This window comes from Mesoplodon densirostris, chromosome 8 (assembly GCF_025265405.1).
Source record: "Mesoplodon densirostris isolate mMesDen1 chromosome 8, mMesDen1 primary haplotype, whole genome shotgun sequence".
Lineage (NCBI taxonomy): Eukaryota > Metazoa > Chordata > Mammalia > Artiodactyla > Ziphiidae > Mesoplodon > Mesoplodon densirostris.
Window position 1 is genome coordinate 4,531,532 of NC_082668.1, and position 19,970 is coordinate 4,551,501.

At 48.1% G+C, this 19,970-nt stretch overlaps 1 protein-coding gene across 1 annotated transcript in view; it reads left to right on the forward strand.

The window, feature by feature from the left end:
- IQCA1 (IQ motif containing with AAA domain 1) overlaps positions 1-19,970 on the forward strand; it is a 177,991-nt gene that overhangs the window by 74,089 nt on the left and 83,932 nt on the right. The window contains exons 8-9 of the mRNA XM_060105914.1: positions 1,310-1,432; positions 13,454-13,529. Coding sequence (XP_059961897.1) covers positions 1,310-1,432; positions 13,454-13,529 — 199 coding nt within the window. The remainder of the gene's footprint in view (positions 1-1,309; positions 1,433-13,453; positions 13,530-19,970) is intronic.

The following is a 19,970-nucleotide window of genomic DNA, read 5'->3' on the forward strand; positions in this document are numbered from 1 at the left end:
ATAAACTTCAGCATTTTAGTAAATCACAGTAAGGCATAATCAAAGTAGGCTTGATCCCAGGAGGATGGTTTAGTACAACACACTAGGGGTGAATGATATTAGCCCTTTTTTTTAAGTGCATACCTTGCTCTCCAGAAGTAACCACTGTACTGAATTTGGTGTTTATCATTCCCTTACATTTCTTACACTTTGACTATGTATGTATGTATCCTGAAACCGTAACCGTCAAGTATCATTTTTTTGTTTCACTAGATGCGTTTCACAATGAAGGATAAATTTAGAGATGTCGTTCAGCATCTTTTTTGCCTCTTTACTTTCTACATGATGCAGGTCATCCTGGTTAGCACCTGTTTGAATCCCGGCTCAAGCTACTTACTAGCTGTGCATGTGGACCATGTGACTGAACGCTTTGTGCCCCATTTCCCTCATCGATAAAACAGGTCGATAACCACTTCCACCCGTGGGCTGTGCTCGGCAGTAACTGAGCTCGTCTTTGTGAAGCTCTTAGAGCCGTGCCTGGTGATCATTAGTGCTGTGGATGGAAGTGTTGACTTCATTCTAAAGCTGAGCAAATTGAGGCTCAGAGGGGTTATGCTGCTTGTCTCAGTCACATGACCAGTGATGAGCAGAGCCCGAGGGTCAAACAGGCTATGTGTCCCATCACGGTCACCATCCTACCTCCCAGAATTCACAGTGGGAGAGAGCTCAGTAAATACCTACTGTATTGAATGGAATTATATAGTTTTTACAGACTTCCACTAATTCTCCAGTGACGCTAATCCTATGTGAACCAGCTATTTTTTAACCAATATTTTAAATTTTAGGAGGACAAATGGATTTTTGTAGGAAATACAAATTAAATCACAGGTAAAAGACACCAACTCTGAGGAGAGATGCATGATCATATATGGAGTCCAAGCAGGAAACAGCAGGAGTTTTTGGCTAGGATTTTGGGAAGAGGTGTGCGTGGGCCTGGCGCTTGGGCTGCGTCTGAGATGCTGATGGAGCCGAGACCTCTCCTGGAACCCCTGGGAGCCAGAGCAGCTCTGAACCCGCAGGGAATTGGTTCAGAAATGTCCACCCTCCCTCTCTATCTGCCCTCCAAGATCCCACTGCTGCCTGCACTGATGAATCCAACGAAAGGCAGATGGCAGGAGGGAGACCAGTGGTGCTAGGAGGGCTCGGTCTGTGGGCCCACAGCAGGGCAGAGGAGGGACACTGGCACAGATACTTCCTTCCAGACAGGAAAAATAGTCCTCATCTCCATCCAACTCTATGCAAATGCCACGATGATTTTGTTTTTTACCAGGTTATTGAGGATATTATTGCAAGCCAAGAAGAGGAGGAAAAAAACAAAAAGAAGAAAAAGGAAGAGAAACCCAAAAAAGGCAAAAAAGGAAAGGAAAAGAAAGAAACAAAGGGAAAAAATAAGGTAAGGTATTTGGAATTTTAGAAATTGGGGACTTTTTTGCTTTTCTGCTTTGAATCCATGGAATAATCTCAAATTTGTTGAGACTGTAGTCACTCGTTTCCTTGGGAACCATGCTATGTACCAGCTGTTTTCCTTTTTTTTTTTTTCCTCTTCTTTTTATGAAAGCTGACACTTTTTTTTTCTTATTTGTTATTTATTTTATACATATTCGTGTATTTATGTCAATCCCAGTCTCCCAATTCATCCCACCACCACCACCCCCCACCACTTTCCCCCCTTGGTGTCCATACATTTGTCCTCTGCATCTGCGTCTCTATTTCTGCCTTGCAAACCAGTTCATCTGTACCGTTTTTCTAGATTCCACATTTGTGCGTTAATATACGATACTTGTTTTTCTCTTTCTGACTTACTTCACTCTGTATGACAGCCTCTAGGTCCATCCACGTCTCTACAAATGACCCAGTTTTGTTCCTTTTTATGGCTGAGTAATATTCCATTGTATATATGTACCACATCTTCATTTTTTTTTTCATGTTGGTCAACAGTTGCCATCTTTTCTATGACTTATAAATATCTATTAGGATAAGGAGTGGTTTCAACAACTCAGATACTTTACATTATTCACAAATGGGATAGCTTTGAATTTTCATTCTTCAAGATAAATGATTCCACACATCTTTTCTGAAGGGTAGAGATAAGGAACAGTTCTTGGCAAACTAAGTGACCACTACAAAGTCAAAATAATTGCGTCTGCTTTCACCAAAGCGTGTTCATTTCAATTTATCACTTCACGTCGACATCTTGGACCTGTTTTAACAGGACTTGTTTCTTACTACCCAAAGGAAAGCAGAGTCAAGAGTCACTGTGGGCCGGGCATGCCCTGTGCAATGGGGTTGCTGGGTGGTGGGCGGGCAGGGGGGTGTTGCTGTCCTGGGTGCGATCGGAGGGGTTTTCACCCTCAAACATGTGGAGAGACCACTGCCAGGGTGGTGGTTCTCTCCGCATAAACTCCTTCTTTGTGAAATGGAATTCAGGCTGAAAGCTAGCATCATCTGAAAACGTGAATATGTTCACTGTAGCGGCTGGCCCAGACAGATACTGCTTCACAGCTGACCAAAACCCTGATCTGAATCAGAGTGGATCCTGAAAGGTTGTGTCCCTCTGTGACTGTCCAGAAGCAGAGGCCCAGCTCTAGCTCGGGTAGCGTGGCCATGATCCTCATGTTCGGAGGATTCCCACTGACGCTCAGACTCGCAAATTTCTCTGTGGGAGAAGCAACTCACTGGGGTCTGGTAGATGCATCTGGGACTTTCGGATGCATCACAGTGAGAGAGAAATTGGACAGGCTATGTAGTCAAGGAGTGACTGGGCCAAGGAGGCATAAATTGTGAGCAAGGGAGAGGGGGTGATGATGAATATAAAATGTCCATACCCAAAGTCCACAAAAATGCAAGTGATAAAAGCCAGCCTCTTGTTTAAAATCCTTTGGCTTGATTGAGGCCGACATTGCAGGCGAGGGTCGCTCTCCAGTGGTCACGCCTGCATGGTGATATGCGGAAATCAAGCACCTGCCCCTGCTGTCCTGCCCTCTCTAACTGTGTTCCATTGTTTTGCTGTGCGGACAAAAGAAGAGAGACCCCTCCCCACTCATTTTGAGAACAGCCCACTCCACTGTAGTGGATGCTGAACGGGGCCCCTCTGATGCCCCCTTCAGGACCAAGGGGTTCAATCCCCAGCTACCCAGGATGCGGTGCTGACCCCTCACACTTAGTCCCTCCCCAGGAACTGTTCAGGGTCTAGGGGGGTGCTTCAAGTGAAGTGAGCTGCCGCCACGGGGCACGGGCCTTCAAGGACCGTCGCATTAGGGCCTTCCCTGGTGGTCCAGTGGTTAAGAGTCTGCGCTTCTACTGCAGGGGGCATGGGTTCAATCCCTGGTCAGGGAACTGAGATCCCACAGGCCTGCACAGTGCAGCCAAAAATAAATGAATAAATAAATAAACAAACAAATAAATGAAATGAAATGAAGAAATAGCATCATCTTAGGAAAAAAAAGAAAGATAGTCACGTCAGGGTACAAAGACCCAGCCCCACACCTCTCAGGACAACTCTGAAGGGTTCTCCTAGCTCCTGGGCTCCCTGTGGGATCAGCTACCACTCTCTTGCCATTGCATCCCAGTTCAGCACCCCCTCTGTCCAGTTCAGCTCCCCCTCTACCCAGCTCAGCTCCCCCTCTGTCCAGTTCACCACCCCTTCTACCCAGTTCAGCTCACCCCTCTGTCCAGCTCAGCTCCCCCTCTACCCAGTTCAGCTCACCCCTCTGTCCAGCTCAGCTCCCCCTCTGTCCAGTTCAGCGCCCCCTCTGTCCAGTTCAGCTCCCCCTCTACCCAGTTCAGCACCCCCTCTGTCCAGTTCAGCTCCCCCTCTACCCAGTTCAGCTCCCCCTCTACCCAGTTCAGCTCCCCCTCTGTCCAGCTCAGCTCCCCCTCTGTCCAGTTCAGCTCCCCCTCTACCCAGTTCAGCTCCCCCTCTGTCCAGTTCAGCTCCCCCTCTACCCAGTTCAGCTCCCCCTCTGTCCAGTTCAGCTCCCCCTCTACCCAGTTCAGCTCCCCCTCTGTCCAGCTCAGCTCCCCCTCTGTCCAGTGCCACGTCTCTCCCTCCCTCCCTTACGGGTGATGTTCCCAACAGACCACCTGCACGTTCTCCACCTCAGTGTCTCCAGGGAAGCCCACCCACGGGACCAGCTATTTGCTCTGTCGCATGGACTTACAAAGCTTTCAACCTTGTTACCTTTGTGGTATTTTAAAAAGGGTCTATTTTCCCTTTATGGAGATGAGTTGACATATTCAGATGTTTTTATATGAGGTCTTTCCCAAGTTTTCTGACTATATATATGGGGCTGGCAATTGAGAGATGACCAAGTGTTATAAAAATACTCAAAGAATAACCATACAGCTCTGCTGTTGTGGTTAGGGGTTAGAGTTAGGGGTGAGTCAGTATCTGCAAGTGAAACAAAACTCGTTTCCTCTGTTTCCTGCCTTACCCTCTAACCAGGATGAATAATAGACGTCTTTTTCTACAGGTCAAAATACTAATTTCCACCCAAGGATTTGAATAGCTGGTCTCAGGAATGCTTCCTGATTCTTTAGGAATGATTTTAGAATAAGACTTTAAAAGTCAATGGAAAAGGTAATCTGATCTATAAGAAACATACCAACATCATTTAATTGTATCAAGTTTTCATAGAGATTAAAATTTCACATTTTAATAATCACATTGTCCCTGTGTAGACCTGTACTTTTCATATAAATTCATTTCTAAGTAATTCTGAAGGATTTTCCCCATCATTTGCAACTACTTCATAAATGCTGATGTACTCAAACTTTGCTTTTTTGTCCAAAACGATTCATCATTAAGTGACTATTTAATAGCTAGTTAATAAAACACTATCACTCAACAAAGACCAGATTGTGTAGCAGATAGTTTCAGATTTTTATGGAACAAGCTTCACTAACAGTGAATTTTAATTTGCAAGTGTCAAACTCACTCATGCATATTTAGAGGAAGAGATGCTTAGAATAAAATTGAAATTCTTCCAGTTGTCCCTTTTCTTAGGCACTGCTTCAAAATTATCTTGCCAGGTGGAGGAGGATTTTAAAAATTAACTGTATCAAGTGAGCTGTCTTTTTGGTTTTGGTTTTTTTTTTCTGGAACAAGTTAGAATTTTAGGGGTGCAGGCAGATGAGTAGGGCAATAGGTGGTCTGTGGGTTCCCTGGAAACACTGAGATGGAGAACGTGCAGGTGGTTTTTTGGGAACATCACGTGCAAGGGAGGGAGGGAGAGACGTGGCACCGGACAGAGGGGGGAGCTGAACTGGGTACAGGGGGAGCTGAACTGGGATGCATTTGCAAAGGAGCATAAATATCCAGGGAGGAGCTGTTGGGAGGGGCCTGGAGGGTGAGTGGATCAGAAGGCTGGGCAGGGGCAGTATTCCAGGCAATCTCCAAGCCACAGAACCAGAGGACAACTTCAGAGCATGGATGACAGGAGGCCAGGATAGGTATGCAGTGTGTAGAACCCGGAAAGGCTGCAGCAGGCAATGAGTGATCCCTTGGGGGGCCTGTCAGAGACTTCTTCAGAGAGAAGATGGACAGAGAGAAGACCCTGTAAAGAGGCTGAAAAGACAAGCTATAGACTAGGAGAAAGTATTTTCAAATTATACATCTGACAAATAATTTGTATCTAGAATATATAAAGAATTCTCAAAATTCAACAGTAAGAAAAAAAATGTCTTTCTTTTAAATCTTTTGTTTTAAATCCATCTCTGAAAGTATTGAGGATTGCAGATAAGGAGATCCCCTTAAACAAGGGCTTTGATGGCAGAGATGCTGGTGCCAGAAGGACATTTTCTGCAGACCAACAGCAATCTCTGCAAATATGCTTTCAACACCAACATAATTTTATTTGCCTCACTCTGGGCCTCGTGTTGGCTTTAGAAACAAAAATACAGCAAAAGAGCACTCTGTAATCCATCCCTACAGTTCTTTTCTCTTTCTTGTTTTTCAATATTCCATATGTTCAACCATTTGGAACTACCTTCAGTGGTTTTGTCCTGCCCATAACACGTGCTCACGCGAATGCTAAGGAGTCTTCTGTAAGTTTCCTCCAGCCATAAAATGACTTGACTTGGTGCTCACTTCTTCTGGAAAGATCCTTGGACCTATCCGTATGCAGCACGATTAGCTTGAAAAGCTATTGTTTGTCTGCAGTGCCACCCAGCTGTTCTGACCACAGTGCCCCTTGGCCCAAGGAGGTGCTCCACATTGAACCGTGGAGCCAACCACGTTCTTACATAATTTTAGAGTATTTCAAACCAAATGTTGCACTACTTCACACAGATGGAAAAGTGAGTGTCATGGGTTTCCAGAGGCTGCTATCAGGAATAAGGATTTCATTATGGAAATATACATATGGAGCATCTTCTGTGTCCACTGAAGTGCAGTAAGAGAGGGGATATAAGGACGTGAGGCTTCTGGGCTGTAGAGGCAGGAGCTCTTAACCCAGGGAACATGGACCCTATGGATACACACCCTGAAATTGTATGGAATTACGCGAGATGCATTCTCCTGGGAAGAAGGTGTATGGGTTTTCTTTGTGTTTTCAAAGGATTGTTCCCTCTAAAAAGCTCAAAAACCACTGCATACGGAAAGGACATATTGGGTTGTATAAGGGAAGGGCCAAGAGAAGCACTGCAGACTCAGAAGAGTGTGAGGTTCTATAAGCATTGGAAAAGGTGGAGGCTTCCCAGAGGGGGTGGCATCTCAGGAGAGCTACAGGAATCTACGCACGTCTCGTCATCTCAGGGGAACAAAATCTCTTGGCCGATGCCCCACCTCCTGTCCTGCACGTACAATCTCTTCTTCCGGCAGCAGCCAGAGTGACCGGACCCCAATCTAACTGTGATCAGCACTCCTAACAACACTTGAAACTCAGGAGCTGTGCAGTATTTATTTCTGAAGGAATGAGGAAGTACTCGGGTGAGGACCCTAGGGTGGAAGTGGTGGATGGAAAAACATGGAAAAGATGCAGGAGATATCGCAAAGGATGACCAGCCTGGTGGACTGGGTGTTGGAGGAGGAGAAGGAGGCCAGGAGTTGAGGTGGCTTCCAAGCGTCTTGAGCAACAGGAACTGGCTTCAGAACCTTGATGGTGGGACATCCAGGTAGATGTCCGACAATCAGCTGGAGGTTCAGCATGAACTCAGGTGGGGTCAAGACATGATGTAGATGCAGGAGTTGCCCCTGTGCAGGAAGCCCTGTGAAGGCGGGAGGATGGATGGGTTTTAGGAAAATCAGTGTGTGTGTTTGTTGGAGCATCTGAATTACATCCATCTATGAGGGCAGGGGGAAGAGGTGAAACCAACCAGGGAGATGCAGACAGCCTGGCAGCAGGGAGAAATTCAGCACGATGACCCTCCTATTTAACTTTCCACCTGGGTGAATTTCTAGAAGGAAGAAAGGAACGTTTTCCTTCTGTTCCCCTCAGTCCGTTCTCCATGAGAAGTGAAAAGTAAGAATACGTTGGAGGTAGAGTCAGGAGGTTCTTTAAAGAGAAGGGACCCCTGGTGTCAAATGCCGCAGAAAAGTCAAGGAGGAGGCTTGAGACAGAAAGTGTGGTGACGAGCACATCACTGGGACTGTTTCAGGAAAGCGGAGCAAGGGCAGGAGGTGCAGAAGGCAGGTGACAGGCAGGCAGGGGACTCTGGCTGAGACATGTGGGCAGCTGGTGGACGTACCTCCTTCAAGAAGTTGCAAAATGATGACTTAAGTTGAGAGAGGACTTTAAGATGGGGGGCTTCCCTGGTGGCACAGTGGTTGAGAGTCCGCCTGCCGATGCAGGGGACGCGGGTTCGTGCCCCGGTCCGGGAAGATCCCACATGCCGCGGAGCGGCTGGGCCCGTGAGCCATGGCCGCTGAGCCTGCGCGTCCAGAGCCTGTGCTCCGCAACGGGAGAGGCCACAACAGTGAGAGGCCCGCGTACTGCAAAAAAAAAAAAAAAAAAAAGATGGGGAAGAACTGTAAATGTACTGGGACAAAGGGAAAAGTGCCCGTGGCCTGGGAGAGCTTAAAATTGTCAGGAGGTGATGCCGAATAGAGTCAGACAAGGTTTCTCTGCAGCAAAGAGCAGCCGAGGAGAAGCCGGGAGAAGCACAGGCATTTGAAGAAATGAGAAAAGTGTGGAGAAGGGGAGACCATTGTATTCAAATGGCCTCTGTTTTCTCAGTATAACAGGAAGCAAGTTTGAAACGGGTGTGACACTGCTCAGCTAAGAAGGACACAGCGGGGTACAGCAAAGACGACAGGCAGGGGGAGAACCCACTCACACGGGGACCCTCTTGGGCTTCAGTTGCTACAGGTGTCCCACCCCACCAGCTGGGTGTAGCCCGGACCAGAACCAGACTGATTCAGGTGGACCATGTTCTCTGGACCCTGATTTCCCAAACTGTGACTTTCTGGAAAGGTCATAGAGATTTCCTTCCAGGAGAAGTAAGCACTAAAGACAGGAGGATCCCGGGGTTCCTTTGCTGGCCTGGCCCTACCCTGCAAAGGCTCATCTAATTAGCATATCAAGCAATATATAACGTCACTCAAGCAGTACGTGTTCAATGGAGAGGGGGAAAGAATCAATGATTAGCAGGAAGAGAAAAATAAATAGAAGTTGCCCTTTTGCACCCATGACCCAAAGTTAATGGTCATTAACGTGTTGGTGTATATACCCTTCCAGAAATTTCTTTATGCATATATATATATATATATATATATATATATATATATATAGTTTCTTAAGATACATTATTTCTAGTAACTGTTAATTGTCACGTCCTGTGGAGACGTGAAGTCAGGATAAAGGTAAGGATTCTAAGCAGGAGCATGTCAGTTAAGCTGTGAGAAGGCTGAGTGTTAGCTTGAGCTAAGTCTTCTTAAAGGGCAAGGGGGTCAGCCAGGTGGACAGAGATCAGAGTGGCTCCCCCAGCAAAGGGGGCCTGTGAGGACTACAGAGGTGGGTGCAGAGCCTGGATGGTGGTGAGTGGGCTGGGGAAGGAGACAAGCTGGCGGTCTGGATGGCCCAAGGGAGAAAGTAGTATATTCCACAGTAATAGCCAGGAAGCTCCTTCTGACAAAAATTAAACCTAGATATCCGCAGAGAAAATTGGGACAGATGGATTGAGGACACAGCTATACATTTTTAGACTTCAAATTGTAGGTTTTGTCAGATCTGCCGTACATCTTTCATGTGGGAAGGCCAAAAAGGTTGAGTAACTGATTCTCCAGTCTCAAAGGAATGTGAGAGCAGAAAAGGCAAATGACATTCTAAATGCAAGCTTGAAAACAGTCATGAGAGGATGAGGTATTTTTACAAGTCAAATTTCATGAGATATCACATTATTTTCATACATGTTTATTTTAAAAGGCAGTTTTGAACGATGATAGCTTCTGGGCTGATTTTTTCACTTCTGGATCTAAAAGCAGATTATAATTTCACTCTCAGCTCAGTGGGAAGTAATCAACCTCTTCCCACTCACAGCAGCCTCACTTCTCCCCCAGGACAGAGACCCTAAGGGAATCATAAGATAATCTGAAAGCCACAAGTGATCAGTCTGACATGTGGACTTGTATGTTAATAGGTATATGCTGAAACACATACCCCCATTTAAAAAACGGAACAAGGGGCTTCCCTGGTGGCACAGTGGTTGAGAGTTCGCCTGCCGATGCAGGGGACACAGGTTCATGCCCCGGTCCGGGAAGATCCCACATGCCGCGGAGCGGCTGGGCCCGTGAGCCATGGCCGCTGAGCCTGCGCGTCCGGAGCCTGTGCTCTGCAACAGGAGAGGCCACAACAGTGAGAGGCCCGTGTACCGAAAAAAAAAAAAGAAAAGAAAAAGAAAAATGAAAGGTTCATTGGATAAAGATGACAGTGATGCAGCTCATGATTTCCTTGGACTTTTAAAATCTTTATCGCATTGTTGCAGTGGTGTCTTTTCTACAATTAATAAGCATGTTTGCAAAGCGTGCAGCGTAGCTGTGCATTAGCTCACAGGAGGAGCTGGGGTGGGCCAGCCCCGCTCTGGACGTCCCTGGCTGGCATCTGCACACAGCAGACCCTCAGTGGTATTTATAACGTTTCTGAATGAATGGAAAGGCTGGACATGTCTAAGACGCTGTCTCTTATTGGGACTCACTGGGCCTCCTGGTGGTACCACCAGCGCACTCAGGTCGGCAGACAGTGAGATGGAGCCAGGGCGCGTGGAGGGCTCAGGACCTGGCAGGCGTGGGCTGGAGCTGGGAGTCGCAGGACCCAGGTCCACCGGGACCAGCTCCTCTGTCCACCCCCTTCTCTAAAGAAGGCCGTATGGTGGCTGGGACCACCTGCAGGCAGAGTCCCCTGCCTGCCTGTCATCTGCCTTCTGGCAGCAAGTTCTCACCTTGCTGCCAGCTGGCTGGTCCACCTGTGTGTTCCCCCACCAGTGCAGGGGGAGCCAATGTGGCTGCCCAGTCCAGCTCCTCGGGCTCAGGCTGCTCCAGGAGAGGCGCGTCTCTCTGGTTAGAACACCCTCCAGCCACTCAGCTGAGCTGGGAGTTGTGCCCGAGAAGCTTCCATGAGAAAGGGATGTTGGTCAAGGCAGGCACCATTGACAGGTGCAACTGTACTTGTATGACCCCTTCACAGTGAAAGATTCAGAAAAAAAAAAGTGACTTTGGAGTTGAGAGGGTAAAACCTCCTCATGGAATTTCTCTCTCCCAATAATTGTCAAGATGAGCAAGATATTAAGTGTTTAAAACAGCAACCAAAGGAAAGGATATGTCCAATAAACTGTTGACGAAAGGAAGAAATATCTCTAAAAAGGAAAGCAGACGTGTTCCATCGTGCTTCCTCTCTGGTTAAAAGGGGTCTCCTGTGACGGCCGGTTATGTCATTACCACGTGGAATGTCATGGGAACCGCTAACGTCCACTGTCATTCTGTGCAATCAGGATCAGATGTTTCCAAAACTGGTCTTACAGTGTTTTACTCCCCTTGAGAACTTGATATTTATTATAGAAATAAAGCTGTACAAATAGACCTATAAATCTTATTTTTACTTACATGCGTTAAACGCCGAGAACAGGCCTGATGCTGGTTCCATATAGGGTACAAAACATCAGCAAGACGGAATCCTCCTCCATGGGGGCCCACAGCCCAAGAGAGCAGCTAAGACAGGCACACAAATAGCCAATCATATGCACAGAGAAACAGGCTCCAGGAAGGATAAGCAGATCCTACTGAGCGAGGGGAGAGTCTTTTTGACCGGGGAGAACCCAGGATGGCTTCACAGAGGAGGGGATATTTGCCTCAGACCTAAGAAGAATTTTTCACAGAAGAAGATGGGAAAATGAATTCTGGTCAGAGACAGGTGGGCACCCTGACCCCCTCCAGCCTGTGCCCATGCTCCAGCCAGAGTCATGGCCCGACAAGCAGATCCATTCATGCCAGGATCCTGCGGGGACCCCCAGGTGGCTGCCCTGCTCTCAGACCAAGTTCACACTCTCTGAGGAACACGGCTCATGGGCCTTCCAAAGTCCATCCCCTCTCTGTGTCTCTGTCTCTGTCTCTCTGTCTGTCTGCTGGCCCTGTTCCGTACGCCCCTGCCCTACTAACTTCCATTTACCAAAGGCAATGCGGCCTTCCAGCTCAGTCTCCCACGAACTGGTCCCTCTGCTGAAAGCGCCTCCACGGTGCTCCCTCTCTGGAGCAGCACTCCTCCCCTCGCTTTCCCCTCCCCCCCTCCTCCACCTCTACCCATGAAGGGGCACACTCACCACCTATAGGGGCTCCCAGAGGCCAAATACAGGACGATCTGAGTATCCAAAACCAAAAGAGCAACAGCACGTCCGTCAGCAACACACTGACTAAAAAATACAAAAGATCCGTGAACGCTTAGTGATACCTGGAGAGAGAGAGGCGGGGAGAGAGATGAGTAATATCTCTGAGAGTATTAATTAGCTATTTTAGATGCCCCTTTCTGTCCGTGAATCATCTCTTTCATCCAAGGACATGCCTTTTTCCAACACTGGTCTTCTCCATGCTTCTCGGGCTGATTCTTCTCGAATGACTGGGTGTCCTCGGCTATGGGAGTGAGTGGGGCTCCTTCCCCCGTGAGCTTTGATTTCCTGTGGGTCCTGGAAGGTGGGTCAGTTGCTCCATAGGTGTGGAGCCCCCAGGAGTTCTGGGTCCAGGTTCTTCCCCGGGTTCTGCAAGGAGGGTGGCCTCGCGAGGAGGCTATGTTCGCCCCTGCGTGTTTCGTGAGCTGTGGTTCAGGCAGGTCTCCCATGTCACCCCAACCCCACAGGACTCAGAGTCCTCCCGCCACCCTGACTTCCTTGCTGGGGGCTCCCATCGCTCTCATGAGCTCGTTTCACGTGTCTTCCCGACTGCCACGTGGAGTAGGGGAGGAGAGGTAGGCGGGGATCCGGTACACGGGTGCTGCCGAACCACGGCCCGTGGCGCGTGGGGTCCCAGAAACGAGGGCACGTCCTGAGCCCAGAGTCACCAGAGATGCTCACCATCTAATTGCCGCTCCTCCTTCAAGCTGCACAGAGAGCGCTTTGATTGCTTTGGGAAACTCCTCATGGACACATCGTGTAGACCAGCATCCTTCCTTTTGCCCTTTGTGGGGTGACCATAACCAGGATTTTGGTCATCGGGCACCTGACTCTTAATACAGTACAGACATTATTGCCCAGAAACGTCAGATGGGTCTTTGCGAGGTATGGTTGTTCACGACGCGGAACAGCCCTGGTGGTGTAGGGCGAAGGGGACTTCTGCTGGGGGTCGGGGCAGACCCTCCAGCTGCAGTGGCCAGTGTCCCTGTAGCTCCGATCTGGCTGCACAGAGGCAGCCGGGACCAAGGGTGGCGTGGCCGGGCTCTCTCTGCAGCGGGGGCCCGGGGCAGGGAGGCTGGCAGGACCTCCAGCTCAGGCTGGGGGCTCAGGACTGGCTTCCTGGCCCAGGGAGGGGACAGGCAAGCCAAGAAAGGAGCAGCCCGGGTGCTCCTACAAACCACCACCTGACAAGTGGCGGAGCAGAACGCAGATGGAGAGCGGCAGCAAACCTGGGTCACGGGAACGTGGCGAAGGAGGTGGCGGGACTTGGGTGGGCGTCGGCTTCCAGAGCAAGAAAGGAGCAGAACATCGGAGGACGGGACCGGCCTCGGGGTGGGGGGACCCCAGGGGGCCTGAAGGCAGAGCCACGTCTCCAGACCATGCCCGCCCTGGTCGGTGGGCACAGCACTCCCTGCTCAGACTGGTCAGCAGGGAAACTGCCCAGGTGGGCAGACGAGGGGCTGGACCTTCGCCCCACAAACCAGAAAAGAGTCTGCGTGTTTTTCTATAGTCACAGCAACCACGATGTACGTGCCTTTTACTGTCTGATCGCAACAGGTAAACTCCGCCTGTAATTAACAAGTGTACTGTTCTGCTTTCACAGGAAGAAGGTGAGGCCTGGAAAATGTCACCGAGTGTTTTCCTTCCTATGATGGAAGAAGGAAATAACGTATACAAAGGTCAGTTTAGCAGAACAGGCGTGCTGACTGAGGTGTCCCTGTCCACCCAGTGTGGCCTCAGCCTCTGTTGGGCAGAATTTGGTGCCCAGTCATGAGAGGCTGCAGACATGCAATTCACAGCCAAGACCTTCTGTCCGTCTCTCTTTTAAAATTCCTTTGGGTGGCTTCAAGGCATATAACTGGTAAAAGAGCAAGATGAGAGCATAATCTAAACCTCTGTTCTGTTTTAAACCCTTGAGACTTCAGCTGAACATTCTTTTGCTAGGAATGAAAGGGAAGAAAGATTTTCCCTGGATTGTTTAAATTAAGAAAATCAATGCCGTATGTACAGTAAAATGTTTTAATCTTATTAGACTAAGACTCGTGCCTGAACACTGACACCTAAATCTTTTCTCCCACGTTCAGCATACTTAGCAGAGTATAATCTGGCTCATTCGGCAAGTGTATGAGTTGGTCTTTGAGATACTCTCATTATACTTTACTGGAGCGGTTATCCGATTCCTGTGGTTCCACTCCACCCTCACGACAAATCCCAGCACAGGATGACCTGCCAAGGTGACCCTGGCCATCAGCGTTATTTGGAAATTCCTGAAAAATGCAATAAGGGCGTGAAGTAGAATATTTCCAAACTCCAGTCACATGCGTGCCTCCCTCCTAATTCTGGTCTTGGGTGGACAGCACCGCTACTATTATTTACTTAATATCTTTTTTTAATTGATGCACGGTTTTTACCCCAATTCATTGAGCCTCATCCTCAGCAACTGTATCAAAAGTCGTTGCGGGTTTGATATGCCGGTTCTATAAAATAAGAATGTCCGTGGACTTGCCCCCAGCCACCCAGTGGTTAAGACTCCATGCTTCCACTGCAAGGGGAGCGGGTTCAGTCCCTGGTCAGGGAACTAACATCCCGCAGGCTGTGCAGTGTGACAAAAAAAAAAAAAAAAAAAAAAAAAAAAGAATGTCCGTGTACCTCCTGAAATTCTTTCACTTACCACTAGTGGCAAGGGTCCCACTCTACCTGAGATGCTGAATGAAGGCAGAAGCACAGGGATAAGATGACCCCAGCAGGATTTAGCAACTGCTTTAATTGGGGAGGAAGGAGGTCAAAGGGTAAATTAACATTGATTAGGTGCCCGAGACGCAGAAGGCTTTGTGTTTTCATTCCCATCTTACTTACCTTTATAATAACCAGGAGCGGTAAACATCACTTACCCACGATCAGCAGGTCTGACCTTCTCTCAGGTCTACTGATAGAAGCCCTGCCATCAGTCACGTCTGAGAACATCAACTTTTTCTTTTCCATTATGGTTTATTACAGGATATTGAATATAGTTCCCTGTGCTATATACAGTAGGACCTTGTTGTGTATCCATTCTATATAGTTTGCATCTGCTGACCCCAAACTCCCACTCCAACCCTCCCCCATCCCCGCCACCCCCTTGGCAGCTGCAAGTCTGTTCTGTATGTCTGTGAGTCTGTTTCTCTTTCGAAGATTAGTTCATTTTTGTCATATTTTAGATTCCACACATAAGTGATATCATATGGTATTTGTCTTTCTGACTTACTTCACTCAGTATGATAATCTCTAGGTCCATCCATGTAGCTGCAAATGGCATCATTGCATTCTTTTTTATGGCTGAGTAGTATTCCATTGTATATATGTACCACATCTTCTTTATCCATTGCTCTGTCGAGGGATATTTAATTTGTTTCCATGTCTTGGCTATTGTAAATAGTGCTGCAATGAACACTGGGGTGCAAGTATCTTTTCAAATTACAGTTTTGTCCAGATATATGCCCAGGAGTGGGATTGCAGGATCATATGGCAACTCTGTTTTTTAGTTTTCTGAGGAACCTCCATGCTGTTCTCCATAGTGGCTACACCAACTTACATTCCCACCAAGAAAACACCAACTCTTTAACAAACAATGGTGCCAAGCAATCACTATCAAAGCATCCATTCACTTACATATTCACTCAACAAACATTGATTGACTCCAGTGTGCAGGTGCAATGCTAGCCTGGAGCTACAAAGCTGGCACATGCCATCAGCAGGCTCACAACACACCAGGTGCTGTGGCGGTAGATGGGTGGGGACAGTGGCACAAGTTGGATGGCTTGTTAGGCTGGCCTCAGCCGCCTCCGAGAGACCCAGCTAGGAATCGCAGTAAGTCACAGGCCTGGCTGTGGTGCCCCCGGAGCTCAGGGCTGGGTCCCAGACAATAGCTGCCATTTGTGAAGACACCACTTCACATGACTTCATGTATTGGTCTGTATGCACTGTCTTTTGTTTCGTATTCTGCATATCTATCACCATCCTTTGAGATAATTTTCCAGGCCTTCGAACGCGTTAGGTAATTGACCAGCTCATCTTCTTCTGAACACCTCCCTTCTGGGGCCCTGCCAGCTGTCCTCCTTGGGGCTTCCTTTGCCTTCCCTGACTGTCACCCCTTCATTTTCCTGTTAATCCCTCATTTTGGTGGAGCCTGTCCTACTGGGTGTCCAGAGAGGGGCTGCCGGTGGGGAGTCTTAGGTGCCAGGTACATCTCAGTGCACTCACACTCGGGATTTGGAAGGCCTGGCTCCCTTGGCCTCTGATGTAATTGCATATGGAGAAAGAAAGAAAAGTGGGGAAGAGAAAAATTCTCACCTACCTTAACAAGGAGTCAGGAGCCCCTGTCTAAAATTGATGCATCAAGAAGCAGCAGTATATGCGTATTATCTAGACATTGGGAGAGGAACAGACAACCAAAAGAGCCCATGTGAAGCTAGACCACTTCACGCCCCCCTCCCCTGGGCCCTGTGCTCTTCCTCCCACAGGCTGCTCACACGCCCACCTCAGGGCTGTCGTGCTTTCTGTTCCCCTTGCCTGGAATGCTTTTCCCTTCAGGCCTTCTCCTGCCTCACCTGTGCCCGCCCCTGACCCCACTTTACTCACCTCCCTCTGACTTCCGTGTGTGTGTTTGCTGTCTCCCCGCAGGGGGTGTGAGGGGGGCGCCAGGTCCATGAGGGCAGGGCATGAATTTCATAATTTACAAATAGATCAGATTTATGAATAAATCTGAATCTAGTCAATGCATTTTTGAATGAATGAATGTGGGAATAAATGCCACTGGACAGTGTAATTAGAAGGCAGAGGTTTTTTATTATAATCTTTCCAGTACTCTGACTTTAAAATAAGGTGCATGCATTATTTTGATAAAAACAGTAATTAATTTGGGGGACATCTAATGTTCCCATGGGAAGCCTGCAGACCCACCCAGCAAAGCTTTTGAAACGACCCACACCTGGTATGTAATATCTGTTTCCATCAAGACTAAGAAAACACAAGCCACTCAGGAGCAGGAAACATGAAGCATGATTTTCCTAGTTGGCTGTTGGGGCATTTGATGAGTTACTTGTCAGGTCTTCGGTAGCTTACAGAAATTAAATGTTTTCATCTGAGAATTCTTTTCATAAAAATCAAAGGTTTTCTTTCTCAGACGAAACATTAGCATTTTAATCACTGAGATTAAGCCCCCTCCTCGGTCACCCCTCAACGTGCAAAAACTGCCGCAGCTCCCGCTTTCCCAGTTCTGGGATAAAAGCTCATTCTCTGCTGTAGGAAAGAGTGGGCAGTTGTTTTCCTTTGAGAGCCATGAACAGCTTCCTGCATTTAGAAATGTCCATGAAACTCTTGAAGGGATTGAGAAGTGCCTTGTACAAAAGTGTCATGAGAAAAAGTTGCAGTGGAAAACTAGGTCCATTTACATGAACTAGAGGTGAAACCGGGAAAGGCTACTACAAACTGCTTTATCTGTAAAATATAGTTACAGCTCCAGAAATGGGAATGTCACAAGGTGCCACTGCTTTTACAGAAATAATCACATGGTGCTTTCCTTTCTGTTGAATATTCTGTGTTTCTTTCATTATGAAACACATTGCTTCCCAGTCTTAGTAAATCTATCCCGTGAAAAAGCAGTGTAGCTTCCTTTAAATAACAAAGCAGTTTTGCTCTAAAAGATCTTAATGAAACAGGTGGGTTTTGCTGTGGGAGGAGATTTAGTCATCATACAAGGGGGAAATCTGCTAGAAAAGAATTGTTATTAGTGAATAGCACGTTTTAACACAGTTATAGTATTTTCAAGGGGGAAAACTTACAATTTTAAACCCATAAAAAAGAAGCATTATATTATTCCTGCATTTCAAAGTTTTCCACAGTCTAAGCTTATGTAAATTTCAGAAAACGTACAGAGAAGGAGCAGTGGCCTTCAAGCCCATGAGCCAGCTTCGCCTTTGTGTACTCACACCTTACAAGCTCACTAATCCCCCTTCTCGGGGGGGGGGGGACAGGCATTCAGGCCAGAGCAGAAACTGAGGCCACCCTCAGACAGGCATACAGGAGGCACACCCCCAAACCTCTCCTGCCGTATCATCCCGTCCCATCGTCTGAGCCCTAGCGGCTGGGCCACCTCTCACATGGCCACCCTGCTTGGGAAGGATATGTGGGTGAATCAGTTCTATGAAAATTTTACCCCTTCTGTGATGTGTTTCTTGTCGATTTCTTACAAATCCACACTAGCCACCCTAGAAAAGCTTTGGGTACTTTCATCATCCTCATTTTCAAAAATCTGCCCCTGAAACTTTGCATCACCCATAGGTTTCTCATTGCTATCTTCCTGGCACAGACTGTGACCAGCCAAGGACTGCCCCATCCAGGCCGCACTGCCCTTGGTTTGCTAGTGGGAGGCCGGTGAGCCTAAGAGCCCTCGCCGGGCCTGGAATCCAGACAGGCCGACCCCTCTGCCCAGCTAACTGTCCAGGAAGTGAGCCAGGCCTGACCTGTGTGTGGCCATCACCTTGTGGTGCCCCTTCTCGCTTCCAGAAATCTCCATGCCAGCCTCTGGGAGCAGCGTCAGGGTCTCCAGCCTGTGGCTTGTGGACCCAACCCACACTTTTGGAAAACTGGAGCTGCACACCCACATCCCGTCTTGCTCCCCTTGCATCCTGTGTGGTCCTGACTCGGACCCCTCTAAGAGGACATGCCCAGTGGTCCTCAGCGTCCTCACTTCCACTGGCTCTCTGGGCACAAGTGATTTTAGAGTAGCCGCTGTCCTGCCTGGTTCCTCGCCCCTCGAGAGGTGGAGATTGTTGACAAGGAAAGGGAAGACCGTGAGACCAGCAGCTGGAAAGCGGTAGCATGGGGGGCCCACCTGCCGGGGCTGCCGCCTGGCTGGAGCCCTCTGGGCGATGCCTTCGCCCAGTCGCCCGTTCTTGTGCATCTGCGTCTCGTCGCCCTTTTGCTCCATCTCCCCAGGATCTGCAGCCATTCCTGGCTCACACCACGTGCCATCCCTTCTCCTTTCCTTTCTCGCTGTTTCTGCTCATCCCCAGCCTCCATGATTTACGTGGAGATTCCACCCTCCTCTCTCATCTGTTTGCCCACTTGACTCTCCGAGAATCTTCTCTGCTGTCCGCCTTCACAGTCCGCCTGTGCGCCCAGACGTATGTTTCTGCCTGTGACCGTGACTGTCCTCTATGGCTTGTCTTCTAATGCCACCCTTCTTGGTGAGCTGTGTCGGGGGACACAGTCCGGACTAGTCTCAGGATCCCGTGCGGTGCTCGTAGGAGAAGCTGTGCTTGAGAAACTTCCATCCCATCGTTCACCGCCTGCCATCCAGGCCCCGCACGACCCCCTTTCTTCCCAAGCCATAGCCATGGTCAGACGGAGGTGGGGAAACCCCTGCCTGGGGCCCCGTGGCCCTCGGTTGCCTTCCCGAGTTGCATGGCATCCGTGCTTCAGGGATGCATTCCCAGCAAAGTGGCCCAGCAGAGTGGTGGTTGCAGGTTTGGTTCCAGAAATTTTCCATCACATTCTGAACACAAATTCAAGGAAGAGATCTCATTTCCCAAACTGGTAAGTCTTTTTCCCCTGGGAGGTCCCCCAATCCCACAGCCAGGATCCAGTAATCTGCACCTCTGTGCAATTTGGAATTCCCCTTCTGAGAAAACAGGTTTATTTCCATTTATTCCAGTGATACAAAACTACCCTTATTTCCTCTAGGGTCACATTTCTCTAACCATCCTCCTAACTGCCAGGCAAAAGGGAAATGTAAAATGTGTATGATTTCAAAAATATCCAAAAAGTGATACAAAAATAGAGCCATTGGATTAGGGGTGAGTAGTGGGTACTTGTGTGTTCAGTGTTGGCTTTTACTAGGAGCCAGGGTAAATTACTGGTGAGTTGAAGTGGCAACAAAATCTCTCCTATTTTAGTGAATCATTTGAATAGTAAAAATAATGTAAAACATATTACAGAAACAGTCACCTATAACTGTATAATACCACAATTAACATTATTTTTTGCATGGTTTTAATCGTATGGAAGAATACTGTTTGTTTCATACTTTTTTATTGGATCCTTTCACATTAGCAGTTTCCTTCTTTATTTTTTAGATACTA